The sequence below is a fragment of the Fonsecaea monophora genome, assembly GCF_001642475.1.
Source record: "Fonsecaea monophora strain CBS 269.37 chromosome Unknown Scaff129, whole genome shotgun sequence".
NCBI classification, from domain to species: domain Eukaryota; kingdom Fungi; phylum Ascomycota; class Eurotiomycetes; order Chaetothyriales; family Herpotrichiellaceae; genus Fonsecaea; species Fonsecaea monophora.
The window spans coordinates 6,391-24,870 of NW_019174060.1; the positions used below are offsets into that span (position 1 = coordinate 6,391).

At 52.5% G+C, this 18,480-nt stretch overlaps 7 protein-coding genes across 7 annotated transcripts; 3 read left to right on the forward strand and 4 right to left on the reverse strand.

The window, feature by feature from the left end:
- Positions 1-232: 232 nt before the first annotated feature.
- On the reverse strand, positions 233-1,456 carry AYO21_10708 (hypothetical protein; the record flags this gene model as incomplete). The annotated part of the gene is made up of 1 exon (XM_022660617.1): positions 233-1,456. The coding sequence occupies one exon, from the start codon at positions 1,454-1,456 to the stop codon at positions 233-235; it is 1,224 nt and encodes a 407-aa protein (XP_022507045.1).
- A 708-nt stretch (positions 1,457-2,164) lies between these two features.
- AYO21_10709 (hypothetical protein) lies at positions 2,165-5,635 on the reverse strand (the record flags this gene model as incomplete). The annotated part of the gene is made up of 2 exons (XM_022660618.1): positions 2,165-3,895; positions 3,983-5,635. The coding sequence occupies 2 exons, from the start codon at positions 5,633-5,635 to the stop codon at positions 2,165-2,167; spliced, it is 3,384 nt and encodes a 1,127-aa protein (XP_022507046.1).
- Positions 5,636-6,353: 718 nt separating this feature from the next.
- On the forward strand, positions 6,354-6,827 carry AYO21_10710 (hypothetical protein; the record flags this gene model as incomplete). Its single annotated transcript, XM_022660619.1, has 1 exon — positions 6,354-6,827. The coding sequence occupies one exon, from the start codon at positions 6,354-6,356 to the stop codon at positions 6,825-6,827; it is 474 nt and encodes a 157-aa protein (XP_022507047.1).
- A 143-nt stretch (positions 6,828-6,970) lies between these two features.
- AYO21_10711 (hypothetical protein) lies at positions 6,971-8,830 on the reverse strand (the record flags this gene model as incomplete). Its single annotated transcript, XM_022660620.1, has 3 exons — positions 6,971-7,785; positions 7,847-7,956; positions 8,022-8,830. 3 exons carry the CDS (start codon positions 8,828-8,830, stop codon positions 6,971-6,973), a joined length of 1,734 nt encoding a protein of 577 aa, XP_022507048.1.
- A 1,107-nt stretch (positions 8,831-9,937) lies between these two features.
- AYO21_10712 (hypothetical protein) lies at positions 9,938-11,610 on the reverse strand (the record flags this gene model as incomplete). Its single annotated transcript, XM_022660621.1, has 2 exons — positions 9,938-10,066; positions 10,132-11,610. 2 exons carry the CDS (start codon positions 11,608-11,610, stop codon positions 9,938-9,940), a joined length of 1,608 nt encoding a protein of 535 aa, XP_022507049.1.
- A 1,994-nt stretch (positions 11,611-13,604) lies between these two features.
- On the forward strand, positions 13,605-15,089 carry AYO21_10713 (hypothetical protein; the record flags this gene model as incomplete). Its single annotated transcript, XM_022660622.1, has 4 exons — positions 13,605-13,704; positions 13,840-13,901; positions 14,101-14,195; positions 14,297-15,089. 4 exons carry the CDS (start codon positions 13,605-13,607, stop codon positions 15,087-15,089), a joined length of 1,050 nt encoding a protein of 349 aa, XP_022507050.1.
- Positions 15,090-17,884: 2,795 nt separating this feature from the next.
- On the forward strand, positions 17,885-18,385 carry AYO21_10714 (hypothetical protein; the record flags this gene model as incomplete). The annotated part of the gene is made up of 2 exons (XM_022660623.1): positions 17,885-18,068; positions 18,123-18,385. 2 exons carry the CDS (start codon positions 17,885-17,887, stop codon positions 18,383-18,385), a joined length of 447 nt encoding a protein of 148 aa, XP_022507051.1.
- Positions 18,386-18,480: the final 95 nt, after the last annotated feature.

An 18,480-nucleotide genomic window follows, 5' to 3' on the forward strand; every position in this document is an offset into this window, starting at 1 on the left:
GCAGCCACCGCAGGCGCGTGGACGACCATCATTGGTTTGATGAAGGTCCCAGGATGTTGGACTCGTTAAGTGGTTAAGTGGTCAGTGTGGCTTGGGGACGACATGGGTTGCCAGAAATGCCTAACCAACGCAGGCGAGGCACCGTTCACCTGCACAGCTGCAAAGCTCATCCAGTGGTGGCTGCCATCTCCAATCAATACAATAACTTACAAAAAAAGAAAGAAAAAAGCTCTTATTCTGCGTACCCCCGATACACAACCAACCTATCGTCCGCAACCATCTCAACGTCAACGCCGTGGCCCAGGAAAAAGATGCTTCCCTCTTTCAACTCATATTCCCGTCCATCGCCATTCATTTTCCCACCCCCGTCTGTGACTACCATGATACTTGGCCCCGCGATACCTTTGACCACTTCCTTCTCGCCGCCTGACAGCTCCGTGACAAGCATGTTGAACTCGCTCATCGGCGGCTTGAACTCGTCCGTCTTGCCGTTCTGACTCTTGTCGCTGGCTTGTCGCTTGAGGACGGGCTCTGATGGGTCGTGTTGTTTGAATGTCAGTGACCTGGCGAACAGATCGACTGAATCGCGATCCGCCCTTGGACAGAAGCCCGTGTTGATGACATTGTTCGACCTCGCCATGCACTCGACAATGTCGCCCGAGAGGTAAGCGTGAATGCCATCCGCAGGGATGTACAGTGCCGAGCCCGCATCCAATACCAAGAAATTCATACAGATCAACGCCACTAAATTCCCGTTGTCCTGCTTGCCATATTGTTCCTGCAACCTTTGGGCCAAATCGAGCACATACCCCTGGTTTCCCAACTGGTCCGCCCGCGTCGCCAACAGGCCCTTCATCGTGTCTGCGACGACATCTTCCTCCGCTTTCAGCATGTTTGTACAAATCTGCCGCAGAGTCTCGTCATCCCTCAAGGTCAAGCCCTCGGTCGTGGTGGGCAGGAATGGTTTGAGAGGTTCCAACTTCATCAACTCCTGGATGTCTACGAGGGGCTTGAACCCGACAAAAGCCTCGAATCTGGACAGAGCGACGGCTATCTCGGGCTTGTGGTTGGAATCTGGGAACTGGTCCGGGTTGTCCTTGTGCAGCTTCTCCGACAGTTTCTTGTCCGGGTGAATCTGCAGCGGGAGCGCCTTTGCAATGGACAAGATCTTGGGGAGGAAAGGCAGGTCGGCCCCGAATTTTTCGTACACATGTTTGCCCACCAGCTCCTCCTTGTGCTGTTTCAGGATCTCTTCCAAATTCTGGCCTGTTTCGAGCGAGAAGGACGGTAGTTCCGGGTATGTTCCCATCCACATCTCGGCGTACTCCTTGGAGTCGTCGAACTGAAAGTCGGGATTTGTCTCGGAGCAGAGCCGGGCGGCCAGTGACTCGCGACCCTTTCTGCCCCAGGGGTAGTTGTTGCAATTGCATTTCAGCTGGATCACCGATTCGACCATGGCTGTGGACTATGAAGGAAGCAAGAAAACCCTGAGAATGGAGTCGAAGGCCTGCTATATCGGAGTCAAGAAGGGAATGACATCTCACTGTTCGAATACATATCCACCTAGAACTTCTTCATTTGTACTCGGTCGCCATCTTGTCATTGTCATTATCATGATGTAAATTCGCCTATGATGTCAGTTCTCAGCCATTGCTCAACCACAATACGGAATTTCAGTCCGTACGCAACATGGGATCGTAGGGCTTCGCGACGAGTAGAATCTTCGAGGTACATTATTTGATTCTGCTGTGAGGTCTCTGGCAGTTCTCAGAGTGCAGCGTTCGCTGCGTCAAGGACTTGACCGTTTTATAGTAAGGCTCAGTTGACGCAGAGAAATCAGAGATAGAGTCGGACAAAAATTGTTCGTCTGACAAGGTACAAAAGGTGCAAAGAAGAGGAAAGCCACCAGAACATAAATTGTCAGACAGAATAAAATCCACGGGTATCAGTCCGCCCATAAAACAGCCCATAACTACATAGATACCTAATATCACATCTAACCTGGTGAAAAAAGTCCTTTTCCATTCAATCATCATATCTTTTTCCAAGTCGTATCCATAATACCAACCGATCAGCAACACACCGGACGAAGACATCACAAAACCCCACCATAATGGCCAAAATGAAACGACCAACGCAGAACATACAGTTTTCGTTTTTCTCCTCAAAAATTGCGGTAATACTTCGTGTCCAGGCTAGGAGACGGATCCAATGTGCCCAAGTTCTCATCGTCCAATCTGGTGCCAAATGCTAAACCACCCACAGAGTCTTCCAAGTCCAGGTCTAGATTGGCACCCGAGAAGTCCTGGAATGGGATATTAAGAGCCTCAAAGTTGATTGCCGATTCCGGCACTGGACTCGCTTCTTTTGGGGGTTCCGGTCCTTTTCGCCTGCCCCTATTTCTGCCCACTTTTGATGTTGGTTTAGCTTTGGGCCGTGTTCCAGATATAGACGCCGAAGAGGACGCTGACGCCGATGACGAGGCGTGACCAAGACTACCATAGCCCGAATCGACCGAGGAGGTTGTGGAGTGCTTCGGTTTCAGCTCAGAAGCTCCTGTCAATGTTCCCTCGGTGGAATCATTCAGACTGGAAAGCTTGACCGGATTGAATTCTGTGACTGACGGAGCTACTGCTGTTCCCTGCATGTTGTTAATCTCCTTAAAGGCCGAGGCGAAATCAAAGTCGAAGTCAGGTGACACCGTGTCCGTCGATATAGCCAGACCGAGCTCGTCACCATGGCTCCAGCTGTTGCATTCGTCGTCATAGCGGTCATTCTCTGGGTCAACAGCCAAAGGAATGGGGAAGGTCACTCCAGCAGGCGACTCTGCCACGGTCAGGACCTCCTGAGCAGGTTCTGGGGTATTGAGCTTGGGTGCAGTCCTAGCCGGGAAAGGACGACTGAAGCTTTGGCGATGACCTGGTAGAAGCAAGTGTGACTCAACCCCTGTCCTGCTTGCGGAACCAGGCCCATGGATGGGTGAAGGAGGAATGGAAGACACCGGTGTTAGGGAGATTGAGCTACGTCGAGCTGAACCCGGCGGCTGGGCCGAACAGGGCGACACTTCAACAGACGGATTCCCCAAAGAAGGACTGTTGACAGGCCTCAACCTCTGGAGTACTTCAGTCATGGAGGCTCTCAGCTGCTCACGGATGAGTTGTCGCGCCTCCGCTGACTGAAGCCACCCCTGACCAGGGACATTTGTGAGCTGATCCAGGCGAGATTCAAAGACTTCCCCTAGAACATCCATTGTGTCCTGGGTTTCCGCCGGCCCTGGACTTTGTGCCGAAGATTCACCCGTGTTGTCGGCGTATGGGCTTGTTGGCTGTGGTAGTCCCGGAAACAGTATGCCGTAGATTGTGTACCAAACCTGCTCAGGAGTGCTGGCCGGTCGTTTACGCCGAATATCGTTGTACTGTGCCTCGTCAAACTTCTCTGGGAATGGGCACTCGACAAGTGCACAGGGTGCTGTCCCTCGGATATGTTGGTCTAGTTGGTCCTTGCGGTCAAACTTCGTATAGCACCGCATGCAGTGGATGCGGCGCCAATGGACCCGATAGAGATGCTGCTTGAGTCGCGAGATGTCAGGCCAGTATCCACTTGAGCAGCCTCGATAATGCTTCTCGTGCGAATTCTGTTCCGAATACCTCGATTTGTCAAATCTAGAGAAAGGACAGGCGAATAGTTTCTCGGGCATCGAATCGGGGTCTTGTTTGATCTTCTTCGGCGTTCCTCCTGCAGTGTCCTCGTCGTCTTCGTCGGGGTCCTGTCCGCATCTGCTTGGCGTACGTTTTGGCGAGGACTTATGATTCGAGCCAGTGGAATTGGACGGTGAGACCATCGCGGATCCGGTGCCCGCTTTGCGTTTGGTGGCATGCGTTCTTATATTGTTGTTCTGGGAGGGATCATCAGAACAAAGATGAGCTGCGAGAAATGGCAGGGTAGATCTACGAAACGAGTTTAGGTGAGGGAGAATACATACCTGTGACAGATCTTGGAACTGTGCACCGAGTCCGGCGGACAGTTCCGACATTTGTCTTGCAATTGCTGATTGCATATTGAGAGTGAACATCTGCTGTTTCACGTGAAGAGCGGCCTCCTGTTCTCTGAGCAAGGCCTGCTGCTCTCGCACAGCGGCCTCTCGTTCTCGCAAGGTAAGCTCCTTTTCCCGGAATGCCATATCTTGTTCACGTCGACGGAAATCAAGCTCTTGCGCATCCATAGATCTCTGGGATTGGTGCATCCTCCGTTGTTGAGCTTCATGTGATATCTTCTGTTCTAGAATATCGTTGTATGCCCATGGACTGTCTGCGGAAATCGTTGCCTGGGTGGGCGACTCAGTCAGTCGGTTGTGGTGGGTAGAGAAATCCGACAGATTCAACCCCCACATGGCCGTGGCGTATTGCTGTACTTCTGAGCGAGATTGTTCGCTACTCATGTTGGCGACGTCCACTTTATGAGAGACCGTTGGACGAGAAACACTCCGCACCCTTTCCGTAAGGTTATGGCGACAGCTCCAGCCGGCCTGATCACATGAGGAACACAGTATGCGGTCGCCATTGTCGCAAATCGAGCAGTGGTAGTAGATCTGGTGCAGACGAATGGGGCTCTGACATGAGTCGCACCGCATGGACCTTGGAGCCGTAGGAGCATTGTTCGCTCTTGCATCGTCGTTCTCGGTAGGTGATAGCTTGTCCTTTTCTTTCAATGCGTGAGCATCTTCTAATAGGACAACAGGCTCGTTCTTCTGGGTCCTCGTCGAGTCTTGAAATGGCGTATATTGCGGCAATTCGGCCGGAAGCTCAGCAATTTCGGCGGATGGCGGGGGTGAAGGAGAAGGATTGAGATAGTCCCGGAACTCCTGTTTGCTGTCGAAGTCGTCAAGTGTTGGCGGATCCGCTCTATCTCTCCGAACATGACGACTGAGTTTGTTCAACGGAGTCTTCAGGCTGAAACTCTTGACTACTTGTGAGGCTATGCTCCTCGTGCTCTTCGTGCGGAATGGGATCGAGTCTCCTCTGGTCGTCGCCCACCTCCGGGACGCAGCAACTTCAGCAGCCAGTGCCGCGCGGCGCAATTGGTCCTCCTCTTTTTGTGCCTTGCGCAGCTCCTTCTCCTCCTTTTTCATATGCTTCCTCAAACGCTTCTGGTATTTGCGTTGCTGACTGAGAGTTTCTACCCGTAGCGGGGGCCGAGGTGGGCACGGATCTTGAAGCTCGGAATCGATGTCCGGTGTCCATGATGGCGCTGACGGCGGGGCACACGGAGGGCTGATTGCAGAGATAGGTGACCCTCTGTATAAACTTAATGAAGCAGCTTCTGTCTCCCGTTGTATGGTTGACAGTGAGTTGAGGCTGTTTGACCGATTGAGCGGACAGGGCAAAGGGTCTGAGGCGGGGATGTCGTGGAAATGGCCCGGGCGATAAGGATAAGGAAGGGTTCTCGTTTTGCGCAACACTGCCCGATGCAAAGATCCCAGTGCATCAGGAGGAGTCCACGATTGTTTTGACCGTAGAGCTTTCTGTGTCTGGTCGGCGATCAGGAGTTCTTTAATATCATTGGTATGCTCCTCATGGGTGCTGATCCGCGCCCGAATGTCAGGCTGATCCCGAGTGCGGAGAGCCAAATCAGCCATGTTTTGTGAGGAAACGGGATTATTCTGGTACGAAAAGAGACAGATCGTGGCGAGACTTGGTCTCAGAGGTGGCAAGACGATGGCAAACACATTCGGGAGAAGGAGTCGATCATGACTGAGGCAGCAGAGCTGCTGTCGAGGAGACAAGAGGACATTATGATGGAGCTTTGTGAGAAAGACTCACTTTTGTTCAATGAATGACATGGGGCAGCCCAGCAGACAGCCTGCCCGCAACTGCCCGCAGCCGAGTGCTCCCCCCGGTCAAAGGGCAAAGGGCTGCTGTTCGTTAGGCGGGCGTGCCCAATGGGCATTCCCAGTAGGACTGTGTGGCCCATCAATCCCGCTGCCTGTGCGATTGGCCCTTCTCCGTCCCCGAACGGGGCGCCTGAGGCTCCCAAGCCACGATCAAGCCACAGAAACACCTCGCACCAGCCATAGTGCAGGGTCGAGTCTGCCTTGCCCAGAGGGCCCTAACCCAGGCAATGCTAGCGGACGAGGGAGGAACTCGATGTTTTCCGTATGACAAGTGAGGGAGAGCACATCAGCACAGTCGTCGCCGTCAGACAATTATGATTTTCCTTCCTTGGATCGCCCGCCACGGCTTGCCATGACGTGCTTTTCGTCAGGGATTCTCTAATATCTCTCAAACAATTGTTCGCGACTGAGCAGCTACCGCCGTGACATCTTTCCCCCAAGTCTTCCGTCTTCCGACTTCACCATGGAAGCCGCCGCCAGAAGATTCTTCACCTCACCGTACTTTGCCGTGGTCGGCGCAAGTCAAGATAAAAGCAAGTTTGGGTACAGGATATTGGCGTGGTACCATGTCTACTCGCTGCCGGTGACACCAATCAATCCGACTCGACCATCGATATCCCTGCCCTCCAAGACATACCCCACTGTACCAACGGTCACAGCTCTTCCTCACCCGTCCCAGACGGCACTGTCATTTCTCACGCCGCCTGCAGTTACGAGGAAAGTCCTGGAGGAGGCTAAGGCGGCCGGAGTGAAAGCTGTGTGGCTACAGCCAGGGAGCTTCGAGGACCAGGACCTGGAGTACGCCAAGGAGAACTTTGAGTCGGCCGTGGGAGGGTTTGAGGATGGCACGGTGGGCGGAGAGGGCTGGTGTGTGTTAGTCGACGGTGAGAACATGCTGAGAGCAGTAGGCAGGAAGTTTGAGAGGCAGAAGCTGTAGGCGAGGAGTACAGTTGGTATTGGGCCATCTGCTATATTATGACCAAGAGATGTCAGACGGGTGCAAAGTCCCACAATAACAGCGATGCTGTATTGTCCTTGTCTTGAGACGCGCTGTTGTTGCGCCTCCGCCCTAATCTTGAGCTATATCGTCCGTGTCACACTCTTCCGCCGATGTCCAAAGTCAAAGTTTGCTAGGGCATCTCCTTCCTCAACCGTCGCTACTCCTCCTTCAACCCGGGCATTTCGCAACTCTTCCTCGGTGATTGTCTTGATCGGTCCTTGGAACCAGTGCATAGCACCCCATACAGGGAAGAACCATCCCACCAAGCTAATGACTGTGATAATACCAATGCAAATAGGCGCATAGTTCAGTGTCTCCGCGTCCACCGGGTACAACTGTGGCAGGAGAAGGACTGCAAAAAGGAACAAGATGTATACCGTGGCGATAGTGGCCAGTGGTGCCGAGAGCTTTCCCAAGTTCCACTTCGCCGGTACAAACGACTTGCGTCCCACTGTCTGTCTCGCGATTATAGGGATCAGATAGGAGAAGTTGGTGGCGATCGTGGCGGTAGCCGTGATTGCTGAGAATGCGACTGTGGAACCAATGACGGCTGTGGTGATGGCAACAGACATGCAGAACACGAGCAGTGCGGCATTGACCGCCATCTTGCGTTTGGAGAGCTTCCTGAAGAAGAAGCTGAAGGGGAGCACCCCGTCGCGGGAGATGGCATAAGTAACTCGCTGGGCTGACATGAAGCAACTCGCCGTCGCGCACGTGCTGTCGACCCAGAGCAGCGAGAGGATGGCGACCGCACCGTTCTCTCCAATAAGTTGAACGAGATACTCCGCCCAGTTATTTGCATAAGTTGCTGAGATGATACCTTCAAAATCTTGCATGCAGAAAAGAATGATGATGAGGGTAGGCACCGACAAGATCCACGCCGAGAAAGTGGACACTGCAAATAGCTATGAGTCTCCATAGTCAACAACCCCAGGAGAAAAAGGAAATAGACTTACTGTAGATCCCTTTGGCGACAACGGTGGAGGCTTGCTTTGTTTCTTCAGCCAGATGTGCAGAGGCGTCGTACCCGTAGAAGACCCAAGCTCCGAACAGGACGGAAATGACCCTTGTGAAACGACGTCAGTTATGAGCGAAGGAGCGGCGCATTGAGGTCCAAATGCTGTAACTCACCAACAGTACCCATCTGAGGCCTGCTTCTTGTCTCCCAAGTTGATGCCGTTGTAGAACAAATCAAACGCCCCGTGGCTGCTGTTGAAATGCTTCTCGGAAGCCTTGATTGGAAACCAGATCCAGTACATGAAGAAGAGCGAGAAGAAAATTGCGACCGCAAAGCGGAAATAGTACTGGAGCAACTTCGAGTTGTAGATGTTTGGAATCATGGCAAAGATCATGCCAATGCTCGTGAGCAGCCACAAGAACCAGCCCTTGTGGAGAACTTCGGCGTCAGGATATTTTATCATCAGAGCCGAGACCAAGAAGTTGGTAGAGCCTTGCTGGACCCCTGGAACTATGGTAATCCAACCGGCAAAATTCCACCATGCTGTCATCCAGCTGAGGAAGGGACCATACCTCTCTCCACCTAGACGGTAGCTCCAGAAGTAGATGCCGCCGGTGGTGGGTAGCGCAGCGGCCAGCTCTGCCATGACCAAGCTCACGATGCAGGAAAGGCCACCAACCATTGTCCAGTTGGCGAATGCTGCTTGGGGTCCTCCGGTGTACATAACCCACCCAAATAAGACAGGAATTCCAGAGATGAAGTTCATAGAAGTGAATGTCGCTGCCCAACTCTCGAAGAAGCCCAGGGATCGAATGAACTCTTGTTTGTATCCCAGGGTGGCAAGATGGTATTCATCGTGGGTGAGGACGACACCAACGCCGACGTTGTCGTGGGCGCCATCTTTGATGGAGGGCGGATCAGATGGAGTGGATGTATCTTTGACATCCATCTGTGTCAAATCTTTCTCAGCTGTAGAAGCCATGGTGAGGAGGAGGATGAGGAGGCCAGATGGTGGGAGAGATGTGCGAGACTTGCATCCTGGAACTGCCGTTGATCTTCCATATGTAGTGACAGGACCCTGACGACTCTCGGAATGCAACTCTTTTCGGACTTCTGCACTGTTGGAATAGCTCGTCGAAGGCGACAATGATGATCCCTATCAGAGGTTAGCTTGCAGAAGTCCGTTATCAAGGCAGCCAGCCCTGGCGGAGAGCTTCTGCAGAGACGCCATACCTATTGAAGTTCAAAGATGCGGAGAAACAGCCACGACGAGTTGTTGGAAGGAGAAGACCCGCGTTGGTGGCAGAGGCTAGCGAGTCTTATCAAGCTTGATTCAGCGTAGCAGATTCTAGGCCTGGTTGGGGTAATGAAACGACCAGCCACTGATTGCGGTGAATGGAAGAAGACCAATACCGCAGCCTTTGATAAGAGTGGTCGAGAAGGCGACATGGCTTTTGCACTACCGGCTGTCATCTTTGGCCATATCTGCATAAAATCCATGCGCAACGTGTTCAAGGGAACCAGCGTGCCGGGTCTGCCACGTGGGATGGAGGGAGTTCGGAACAGGAGGGAGATGGAGATAGAGCCGCGAGAAATGGCCCTCTGCCAAAATTGATGGTTACAGGCGCAGTGTGTGGTACTGGTTTCATCGATGGAGAAAAAGGGTTGTGGATGATAACAATGGAATTTGAAATCGTGATTCTTCTTCGTCTGTCCTTCTGGTAAGTTACCCAGATAGGCAGGGACTTACTCACCTTGGCGGCGAAGCCTTGGCGTTGTCACATCTATAATTATCAGTCGCGTCACAGACTATCGTGCCTATCGACTGAGCATTTTCACCCTTTCTAGCGCTTGATCAATAGCCATACTCACCACACACCGAAGTGGAAAGGATGAGAACCAGACAGCAGATTGATACACGATCCACCACACGATCCACCCGGTGGAACAAAATATTTGTCCATCATCTCATTGCAGCTTCGGGGCTAATAAAACCAACTATACGACTTTTGAGACTATCAAATACATAAAGGGTGTGTGGCGCCTGAGATACTATTCCTCCACAAATTAGTTATATCGCCCACGGCATTTACCTTCCCGTCTTCTTCCTCTCCAGATAACGCAAGGGAAAGTAGCAAACCACTGTGATGGCGCCAGACATGTAGATACCGACGTCACCACCGAATGGTCCGAATTTGGCAGCAATAGGTCCGACGTACTGGAAGACACCTGTTAGCAACTACTTCGGCCAGATAGGAACATGCGAATATCACAGTGACTTACCCAAACTTGCGCCATACCGGGCAGACCACCAGCCAGATATCCTGCCAGCAGGGAGAAGACAGCCGCGGCACCCCATGGCAGCTTATCAGGCATATCCCATACTTCGAGGTTGTACCCTTCACCCGATCGCTTGCGAAAGAATTGGTCTTCAATTAGAAGAATGAGGGTGAAGGAGATGGTCCAGTAACCCAGCAAGGACACGAAATCTGAAACAATGTTGGACAGATGGTCCTTTCCAGCAATGGCGAGCAGCGCCACCACCAGAGCGACCAAAAAGGACCAAATAAATCTAGGTACAGCATGGAAGTAGTGGCCGAGAAGTTGGATAGATAGACCGGAGGAGTAGTTGATGGCAATGTTGTTGCCCAAGACGCTGAAGGTGAGGATAACCAGGCAAAATTTGGCCCAGCCGACGGGATGGTAGATCTCGCGCAACAAGCCGCCCAGGCCGTGGTTCTCATAAGCATCCGAGTAAGGAGGATATGCGTTCAGGATAGCGGCGTTCCCAATGCAGGAACCGATGACGGTCACGAAGACGGTTGGGATGGTAATCCCGGCCAGGGTCAGGAAGAAGATCTTCCAGGTCTTTGTGCTTGCAGGGTAATTGCAATAGTAGTCGGCGGCGATGGAGCACCAGCCAGAAGAGCTGGAGAAGCAGATGGCCATGAAGCTGAGCCACGAGCCAGCAATCTCCAGGTTTGAAGCAGGGAATCCAGGTGCATTGGGTCCGACATGCGGCGCCGCCTGACCGATCAAGACGCACAGGAGAATAAAAGATACAATCCAGCTGTACTTCTCAAAGGTGTGGATGATGGCAAAGCCAAACACCGAAACCACGTAGGACACGATGGCGACAATCACGCAGCCCACGGCGATGGTCATTGAGTAGTCCGAGACAGCGCTGAGCATTTGACCAGTAATGACCACATTGACCACAGCAAAACCACCGCCAACGATCACGTTGAGAACACTGCAGAGCTTGGCTCCCCAGAAACCAAAGGAATATCGGGATGTGGCGATTTGACGAAGTCCAGTCTTAGGTCCCAGGGTACCAGTATATGCCGTGCAGAGCGCTCCCAGGATGGTGCCCACCACCACCGCTGCGACGGATTGGCCTAGGGTTAACCCAAATTCGGGTCCCAGCACGCCGAGCGGGAGGGTGCCAACGTGGCAAGTCATTGAAAACCACATGAAAAAGGTGTTGATGAGGGCAGGCGGCCGTTTCTCTTCCTCGGGGATACGATCGATCCCCTGGGTTTCGATACCCATCTTTTCATCGAGCCATGTCTCGCCCCTGCTCAGCCACCGAAGAGGCGCGAGGCTGGTCTGAATATGTCTTGCTTTTGCTATTTCATATGCTGGAGTGACACTGCCATGACGGACTTCGGGCTCGACTGCCTCGTTGACCTCGGGGAGCTTTTCGATATCGATATCTTTTGACGGCGCTCCAGAGGAGCTGGTTGGCTCAATGGCGGCCATTTTGTGACGACAAAGTATGCCTGGTGCCTCACGGGAAACAGGGTCGTCGAGCGAAGGCAATAAGAGCAAGGTAAGGAACGAGAAGCACTCGGTCACACAAGGCCGGAGACATGAGAGATGGACGACCAACAGCCATTAAATATAGCAGTAACGCTACTGTAGATAACAGACGGGCACGGTAGTAGACACTGTCCCACACACCAAGTATTGCTTCGCGAGCTTGATCGTATCTTAGCTTCGTCAAACCCTCCACTGGTGACCAAAGAGCTGCCGTTCAAACGGGCGAGTCCCGTTCCGGAGGGGTGGAAATACGACTCTGCATCTCCACAGAAGGATGATCTCGAAGATATTAGCGAGTTAGAAACGCGGAGAGCGCCGATGATTGCACCGGATGGCACAGACCAGAGATCAAGTGGGAAATGGCAGGCGAGCCTTTGATAAGGGCGATCCAGTCATGAGCCTGGGATGGCAGGTCAGCGCCACATCTCCGATGCTGCAATTACGCGGGCCATGGTCTGCCTTTGGGAACAGGTCCGGTTACTGGCGTCGTTGGATGTGCTATCTCGCAAGTCTCGAGTGTAAGTGTGCAATCTTTCTGCCACTGAAAGGGCCGCCACACGAGTATTTGTGTACTTGTGCAGAGCTTCGCGAGGGGTTCTTGCGACAAGCGAGGTGCTGGGAGTCTTCCTCCTCGATTCTAGAGTGCCCATTACGCGTGACGGCCGCCTCTTTGACTGTGCATTGTCAGACTGCGTCCTCTCTCACCCCCTTTCTCAGCTGCGCTCAGGCCCCGATAAGTCCGTCAGCATTTGGATACTGTGTACCTTGTAGTATTGGGTTCGCCTCGATCGCGCAGCAAGTATTTGTTTGAGGTTGCTTTACTATGTTAATTTGAAAGATGAGTTCGGTGGGCTCGATGGGCAAAATGGGCCCAGAGTTCACACGGGGCTCAGCGTCGCTTTTGTTACGCCTTTACTTACTACTTATTCATGCCCTTCTCTTACCTACGAGTGCACCCATTCCTTGCCTTGCCCACTCGGCACCTCCCAACCGGCGCATCGACTTGGTTAGCCATCTGGGCGGCGATAGCTTTGTCAAATTGCAGACTGCGCCCCCCGCACCCTGTCACCCTGTCACCCTGTCGCCCTGCCTACATGCCTACATGCCTACGAAGCAAACAGTGCTACTACCTAGTCCTTCGTTGAGTCGCGAAATCTTGTAGGCATACGAGTATTTCACCGCAGCCCAGGTGAGATGGTATCAAGCACTGCGCCGCTGGCAGGGAAAAGGGAGTGTTCTTTTGTCGTTCCAGACACAGGGCTGGACATCGCTACTCGCTGCACTCAAAGGGAGAGATCAATGGTGGTGGCATCCAGGTGAAGGTGAGATGGAGTTCCCACATGAAAACAGGGTTGAACTTGGCCACAACACCAAGCTTGCTCAAGCTCATCTGGGCATTTGCTTGGATGTAGGGATGACTGGTTCTGGGCTTCTAAGCGGCCTGATTCCTGCAAGCCCAGAAAGGAAGAGGCCGCCCGAGACTTTAGGAGTCGGAGACTAGGGGGAAAAAGGAAGTTTCGGCCAGCCCCGAGACGAAAGAGGGAGTCTGCGGGTGACACAATGGATTTACGAGAAGTGAGAACTTGAGGCCAACGAGGGAGAAACGACCTTCCTTATCTATGACCATTATCGCGATGTTCTACTTGGTAGATTTCTGGCCCCTATCAATGAGGATGGTTATGATCAACCATTTGACCTTCCTACGATGTAGAACTGATGCTACCTACCACCAACACCAGAGCATTCGCTAATCAAGACACCCTCTAAAAGAGCACCAACTCATTACTCGTATGTCTCGCCGGGTACCGAGTAATGCCTCGTGGCACCCTTGCACTTAGAATCGCTAGTCAACGTGTCAACCAAGACCACAGGACTATTCTGTCTATCTCTACCTGAAATATTCCCTGCGGACAACAAGAAACTCCTAGACCGCTATGGCCATCGCCACCGACATCCCCATCATCGACTTTACCCAGGCCACCTCGTCGCCGGAGGAGGTGGCTAGAGACTTGCTCAGAGCATGTACTGACTGGGGTGAGAGCCCGCAACCTGACCACCATGCACAAGGCAGTACTGGCCCCGGTACTCGTACGAGTAGTGGTACTTGGCCAACATATTGTGTGGTCTATACTTACTGATTGCTTCTTCCTTCTGTATCATCAACAACAGGCTTCTTCTATGTCAAAAACCATCCTATACCGCAAGAGGCCATTGACGGTATTTTTGACCTAGTAAGTATCTCTCCTTAACTTGGTCTTCTCTTGATGCAGACCAGTCTTCTTGTTACTTTTACTCTCCCTCAATCGATATAGATATGTAGGTGGACAGCGCAAGAACTCCTACCTCTTCGCTCGTCCAAGCTCTTGTTGTTAACTTATAGATGACCACAATCTTATTGACTATTCCATCACACTTACAAGATCATTGCAGGAGAGACGGTTCTTTGCTCAACCGCTGCCTGTCAAACTCGAAGCCCCCTACGTGGCATCGAAGAACGCCGGCTACAAACCCGCCAGCTCGTACGGGTGAGTGTATTTACTGGCGTTGCCCTCCCTTCCATTTTTCCCCCTTCTCTTGTGATAAGACAGAGCAAAATCACAATGGTGTGACCTGACGACCTCCCCAGAGCGGACGCCAGATTCACCGATCCTCGCGAAGCCATCAGTATCAACAAGTGGCCGACGCCCGAGCACGCCGCCGCTGCACCCCTCCCTCCCATCCTCTCCGAGGCACGCCAACAGATCTTCTCCTTCCAGCACCAACATGTCCGTCTCTTCACGAAGCAGCTCCTCGAGCTCATCGCGTTGGCGCTCGACCTCCCTCCCACCACGTTCACGCAGTACCATGGATCGCAAAAGGAAAACTATGACAACTTCGAGCTGATGCATTACCCGCCCGTCACCACGCCCTCGTCGGACACTGTCGGAGGTGTGATTCCTACAACATTTCGCATCTCGCCTCACACAGACTGGGGAACCCTGACTCTTCTCTTCCAGACCACCATTGGTGGTCTCGAAGTCCGCCCGCCCAAATATACTGCCCCAGACTTGTCGCTGGACACGGAGACGTGGACGCCAGCACCGGCTCTGCCCGACCTGATCCTCGTGAACATCGGCGACATGCTCGAGTTCTGGACCGCTGGCAAGTTAAAGAGCACTTGGCACCGCGTCGTCCCCACCGCCACGGAGGGCGGCTTGGATCGGTACACGTTTGCGTATTTCCTGCATCCGGACAAGGATGCCGTTCTGGTGCCTATGCAGGGCATGCAGAAGCAGGGTTGGGTGCCGAGATATGCCGGTGCAGGGAGGACGGCCGAGGAGCATATCCATGCTCGGATCGAGGGTGTTCATGGTAAGAATAAACTAAAAGGCGAAGATAAGGCCCTCGGCCTGTCAAACCACAAGGGAGTGAGTGCTTGAAACTGGCGCGGCCGAGGTCGGACGCGCGAGCATCAATGCACTCGAGTAAATTCTTGTAGTCAGAGCAACTGATGAAGGCCATGGGAGATCTGAAGTCAATAGCAAATATGCACAAAAGCACTCGAGTTCCATCACAACCTTGTGACCACGTAGTCGGAAGGGATGCTCAGAATCGAACCGTCGTCGAACCGGTAAGTTTTGAGATAGGGCTCAACGCAAGTTCGTATAAGCATATTCTGAATTTTGTCGATTCCTGATCCTATAAAAGATCGAATGCTTTGCCCAAGCCCAAAACTGGCCAACCATCCATGCATGTCTCCATCCTGATGTTCTCCAGCCACTCCAACACAGGTACATGATATCTTGCCTCCAGTACTTGACTGCAGGGCTTTGTCAATCAGCCAGGTGAGAAACGCATCACGAAGACGCTCTGTCCTAGCTCCTGCAGTGTTCGGGAACGCCGACCTCCTCTTGGTACGTCCGACCCAGGCGCGAACTTCCCAACGTCGGACCAGTCGCTCAGACCAACATCTCTTGACCAGTGTCTGGAACGCCTACTATGTCCAGGTCGAGCTTCTGCGTCTCGGTCTTGTAGATCAGACGCTGTCATCCTCGCATGACTGGATTTCCTACGGTACGAAAGGATGTGGCTTTAGTGTAGCGTTGGGACTCTGGACAACCGGGTGTGTTTGGCATCGGTTTGTAAGCATTCCAGAACAGCCGTGTTGAAAACAGGCCTTGGGGAGGAAAAATCCTTCCGTCACTTCCACGACGTCTTCGATTTGCCTTGCTCCGGGAACATATGATGTATCCCTCCTCATGCGCCGCTAAGCCGCATTCAATATCGATTAGTGAGACTGCTTCTGATGCAGCATGAGTGTCTCACTTGCACGCTCTTAACGTCCTTACCCCCGCAATCTCCTAAGACTTCTCGAAATGCCGTCGAGGTGGATATGCGGCCGCTTTGAGGTGAAACCCTTGCTCGATTTGGCATCCTTCCCTGCCTCCATTGCAGCACCTTGAAAGCATTCGATTTGTTTCGCTTGCCAGGACTGCCAGCGTTGCTGATTGTTGGAGCGTGCCTGCATTTGTTTGGTGAGTTTGGAATGCATCTCTGACGACGAGCAGGCCAAGGTTGACGAAGTGGTGGTGCTTCGGAGAGTGTTGACCGAAGATAGGGAAGAAGAGTGCGGTCGGCCTGGGGTAGTCATGGCAGGTCTTTCGACACCGGTCGATGAGGGAGAAGACATTATTTGTTGAAGTGTAGGTCTGGGGGGTCGATTGATAAAGTGTTGGCGTGTTATGTCGATCAGATATGTTGCGATAATCCTGGGACGCGAGATGCCTAGAATGAGTGAAATCTATCTTCACCACTGTGGGATAAGGAGGATTGTGTGCGGTCTGCTGAGGGACTCGGATACCCAGATGGCTTCCACTTCGCTTCTATATCAATGATTGCAGAAAACATGGGGCTAAGGAGAAGGACAGCCGATTGATCCCAACGTGCTAACATCAATGTGACTAGCCGAGTAAAGTCCCTACCTTGTAAATGGATCAAGGCCATTGACGCATGCAGGGCTAAATGATAACGTTGCAGCGTAGATTGTCAAGATATCACGCTTCCTCCACGTTTATCCACCCGAGCACGTTTGAGGCTGTGGCATAGGCTAAATGGGGTGTGGGATCTGTTTGGGCCATTGATACCAATCTCGGACGATCATGTGAAAGAAAGGAAACTCGAGGATCGAGAGCGAGACGGACCCCATAAGCGAAACGCATGCTTGTATTTGACGTTCGGTCTTACCACCGGGCCAGTCAAGGGAAATTCTGGACCATACGCGGTTCTTGTACGAGTCAACGACTTCGCGAGTTAATTCCGAGGGCGGGCGTGACCTCATGCTCTGGTGAATGAAACCCTCCTGGTATTGGACCACGGGTATACCCAATCAGGAACTGTGAGATAATTCATGGTTGAGGGAATAAACGGGTGTGATTCCGCCATGTGAAGTTGTGAAGAAGAGATTGACGACTTGATTGCCACTGGACAGCATATTAGAAAACGATGGGCCGGAGGTCGCATTCTCGCAAGCTCGTAGATAGTAGAGGAACTTGGCGGCCAAGGAGTTGATCAGTTGACGCCCTGTCGGTCTGTACAAACTGCGGAAACCACCTAGGATGAGACAGAAAGCCGTGCTGCGGAGTGTGTCCAAGACCAGATGAGCCTCGTCTTCCGGTTGCTGCCCAAGAAGGAGCAGAAGATTTTGAGGGTTTGCATCGTCATAGCAAATGTGATTTTCATGCTAGGGAGTCGAAAAGGAGGGGCTCGAGGCGGTGGTGAATGAGGCTGGCGACCGTTGCTGGGAGACGGGGGGGCGTTGAAGTGGGTTTGTGGTCGAGGGCCACGCAGGAACTAGTGTCAACAGAAAGGAGCGTGCACGCGCCATCTTTGCTTCAGGAGAGACCTGTGTTGTCTTCCACCTTCTTCAACACTGACCCCGAAACTATTTTCACGACTCAAACACCAAGAATAAATTCAATTCAGCAAAGAGCAGTCGAAGCTTGTGAAAAGGAACACACTTCTTTGGGAGAACTCAGATTTGGAAGATGGTGAGTTCTTTCCTCCCATTCGCCCAGGAAGTTTCCGCAGAGGACCAGGGCGATCTCACCCCCCCCGGCATGCTTGACTAAACGCTCAATTGTCGTCCACCAACAAACAAAGACACGACACCATCTCATGAACTTTCTCCCTCTGCGTCTTCGCCCTCTATCTCTGTTTTCACGCAGAATTCTTCACAATGGCTAATTCTCAATCATCTGCCGCACAGACTTCTACCAACTACAAAGAGGCCTTCTCGCTGTATGACAAGCGTGGCAATGGTCGTGTTGCTCTCGAATCGCTCGGCGACCTGCTGCGCGCCTGCGGCCAAAATCCCACCCTCGCTGAGATCAGAGACCTAGAGAAACAAGTTGGGGGCGATTGTAAGAAAAATCAGGGCCACTTGATAGCAAACCAGGGGCTAACATTTGCCACAGTTGACTTTGACTCCTTCAGCAAAGTGCTCAACCGACCTGGTGGCTTCCGAGATCCTGGCGAACCAGAAGAATACTGTCGTGGCTTCCAAGTGTTTGACAAGGACATGACTGGCTTTATTGGGGTGGGCCAACTGAGATACATTCTGACGAACTTGGGCGAGAAAATGAGTGACGAAGAGGTGGACGAGCTGCTGAAGGCCGTCGACACCAGTAGTGGGGAGATCAACTACATGGAACTTGTCCGAACGATCCTGGCCAACTAGGCACTTCCTTTTACGAGCGTATGGTTTTACGGGCATGGAATCCAGTGTATCGTTTTTGGTTGGCGCAGCAGTGGTCAGGATACCACCACCATTGT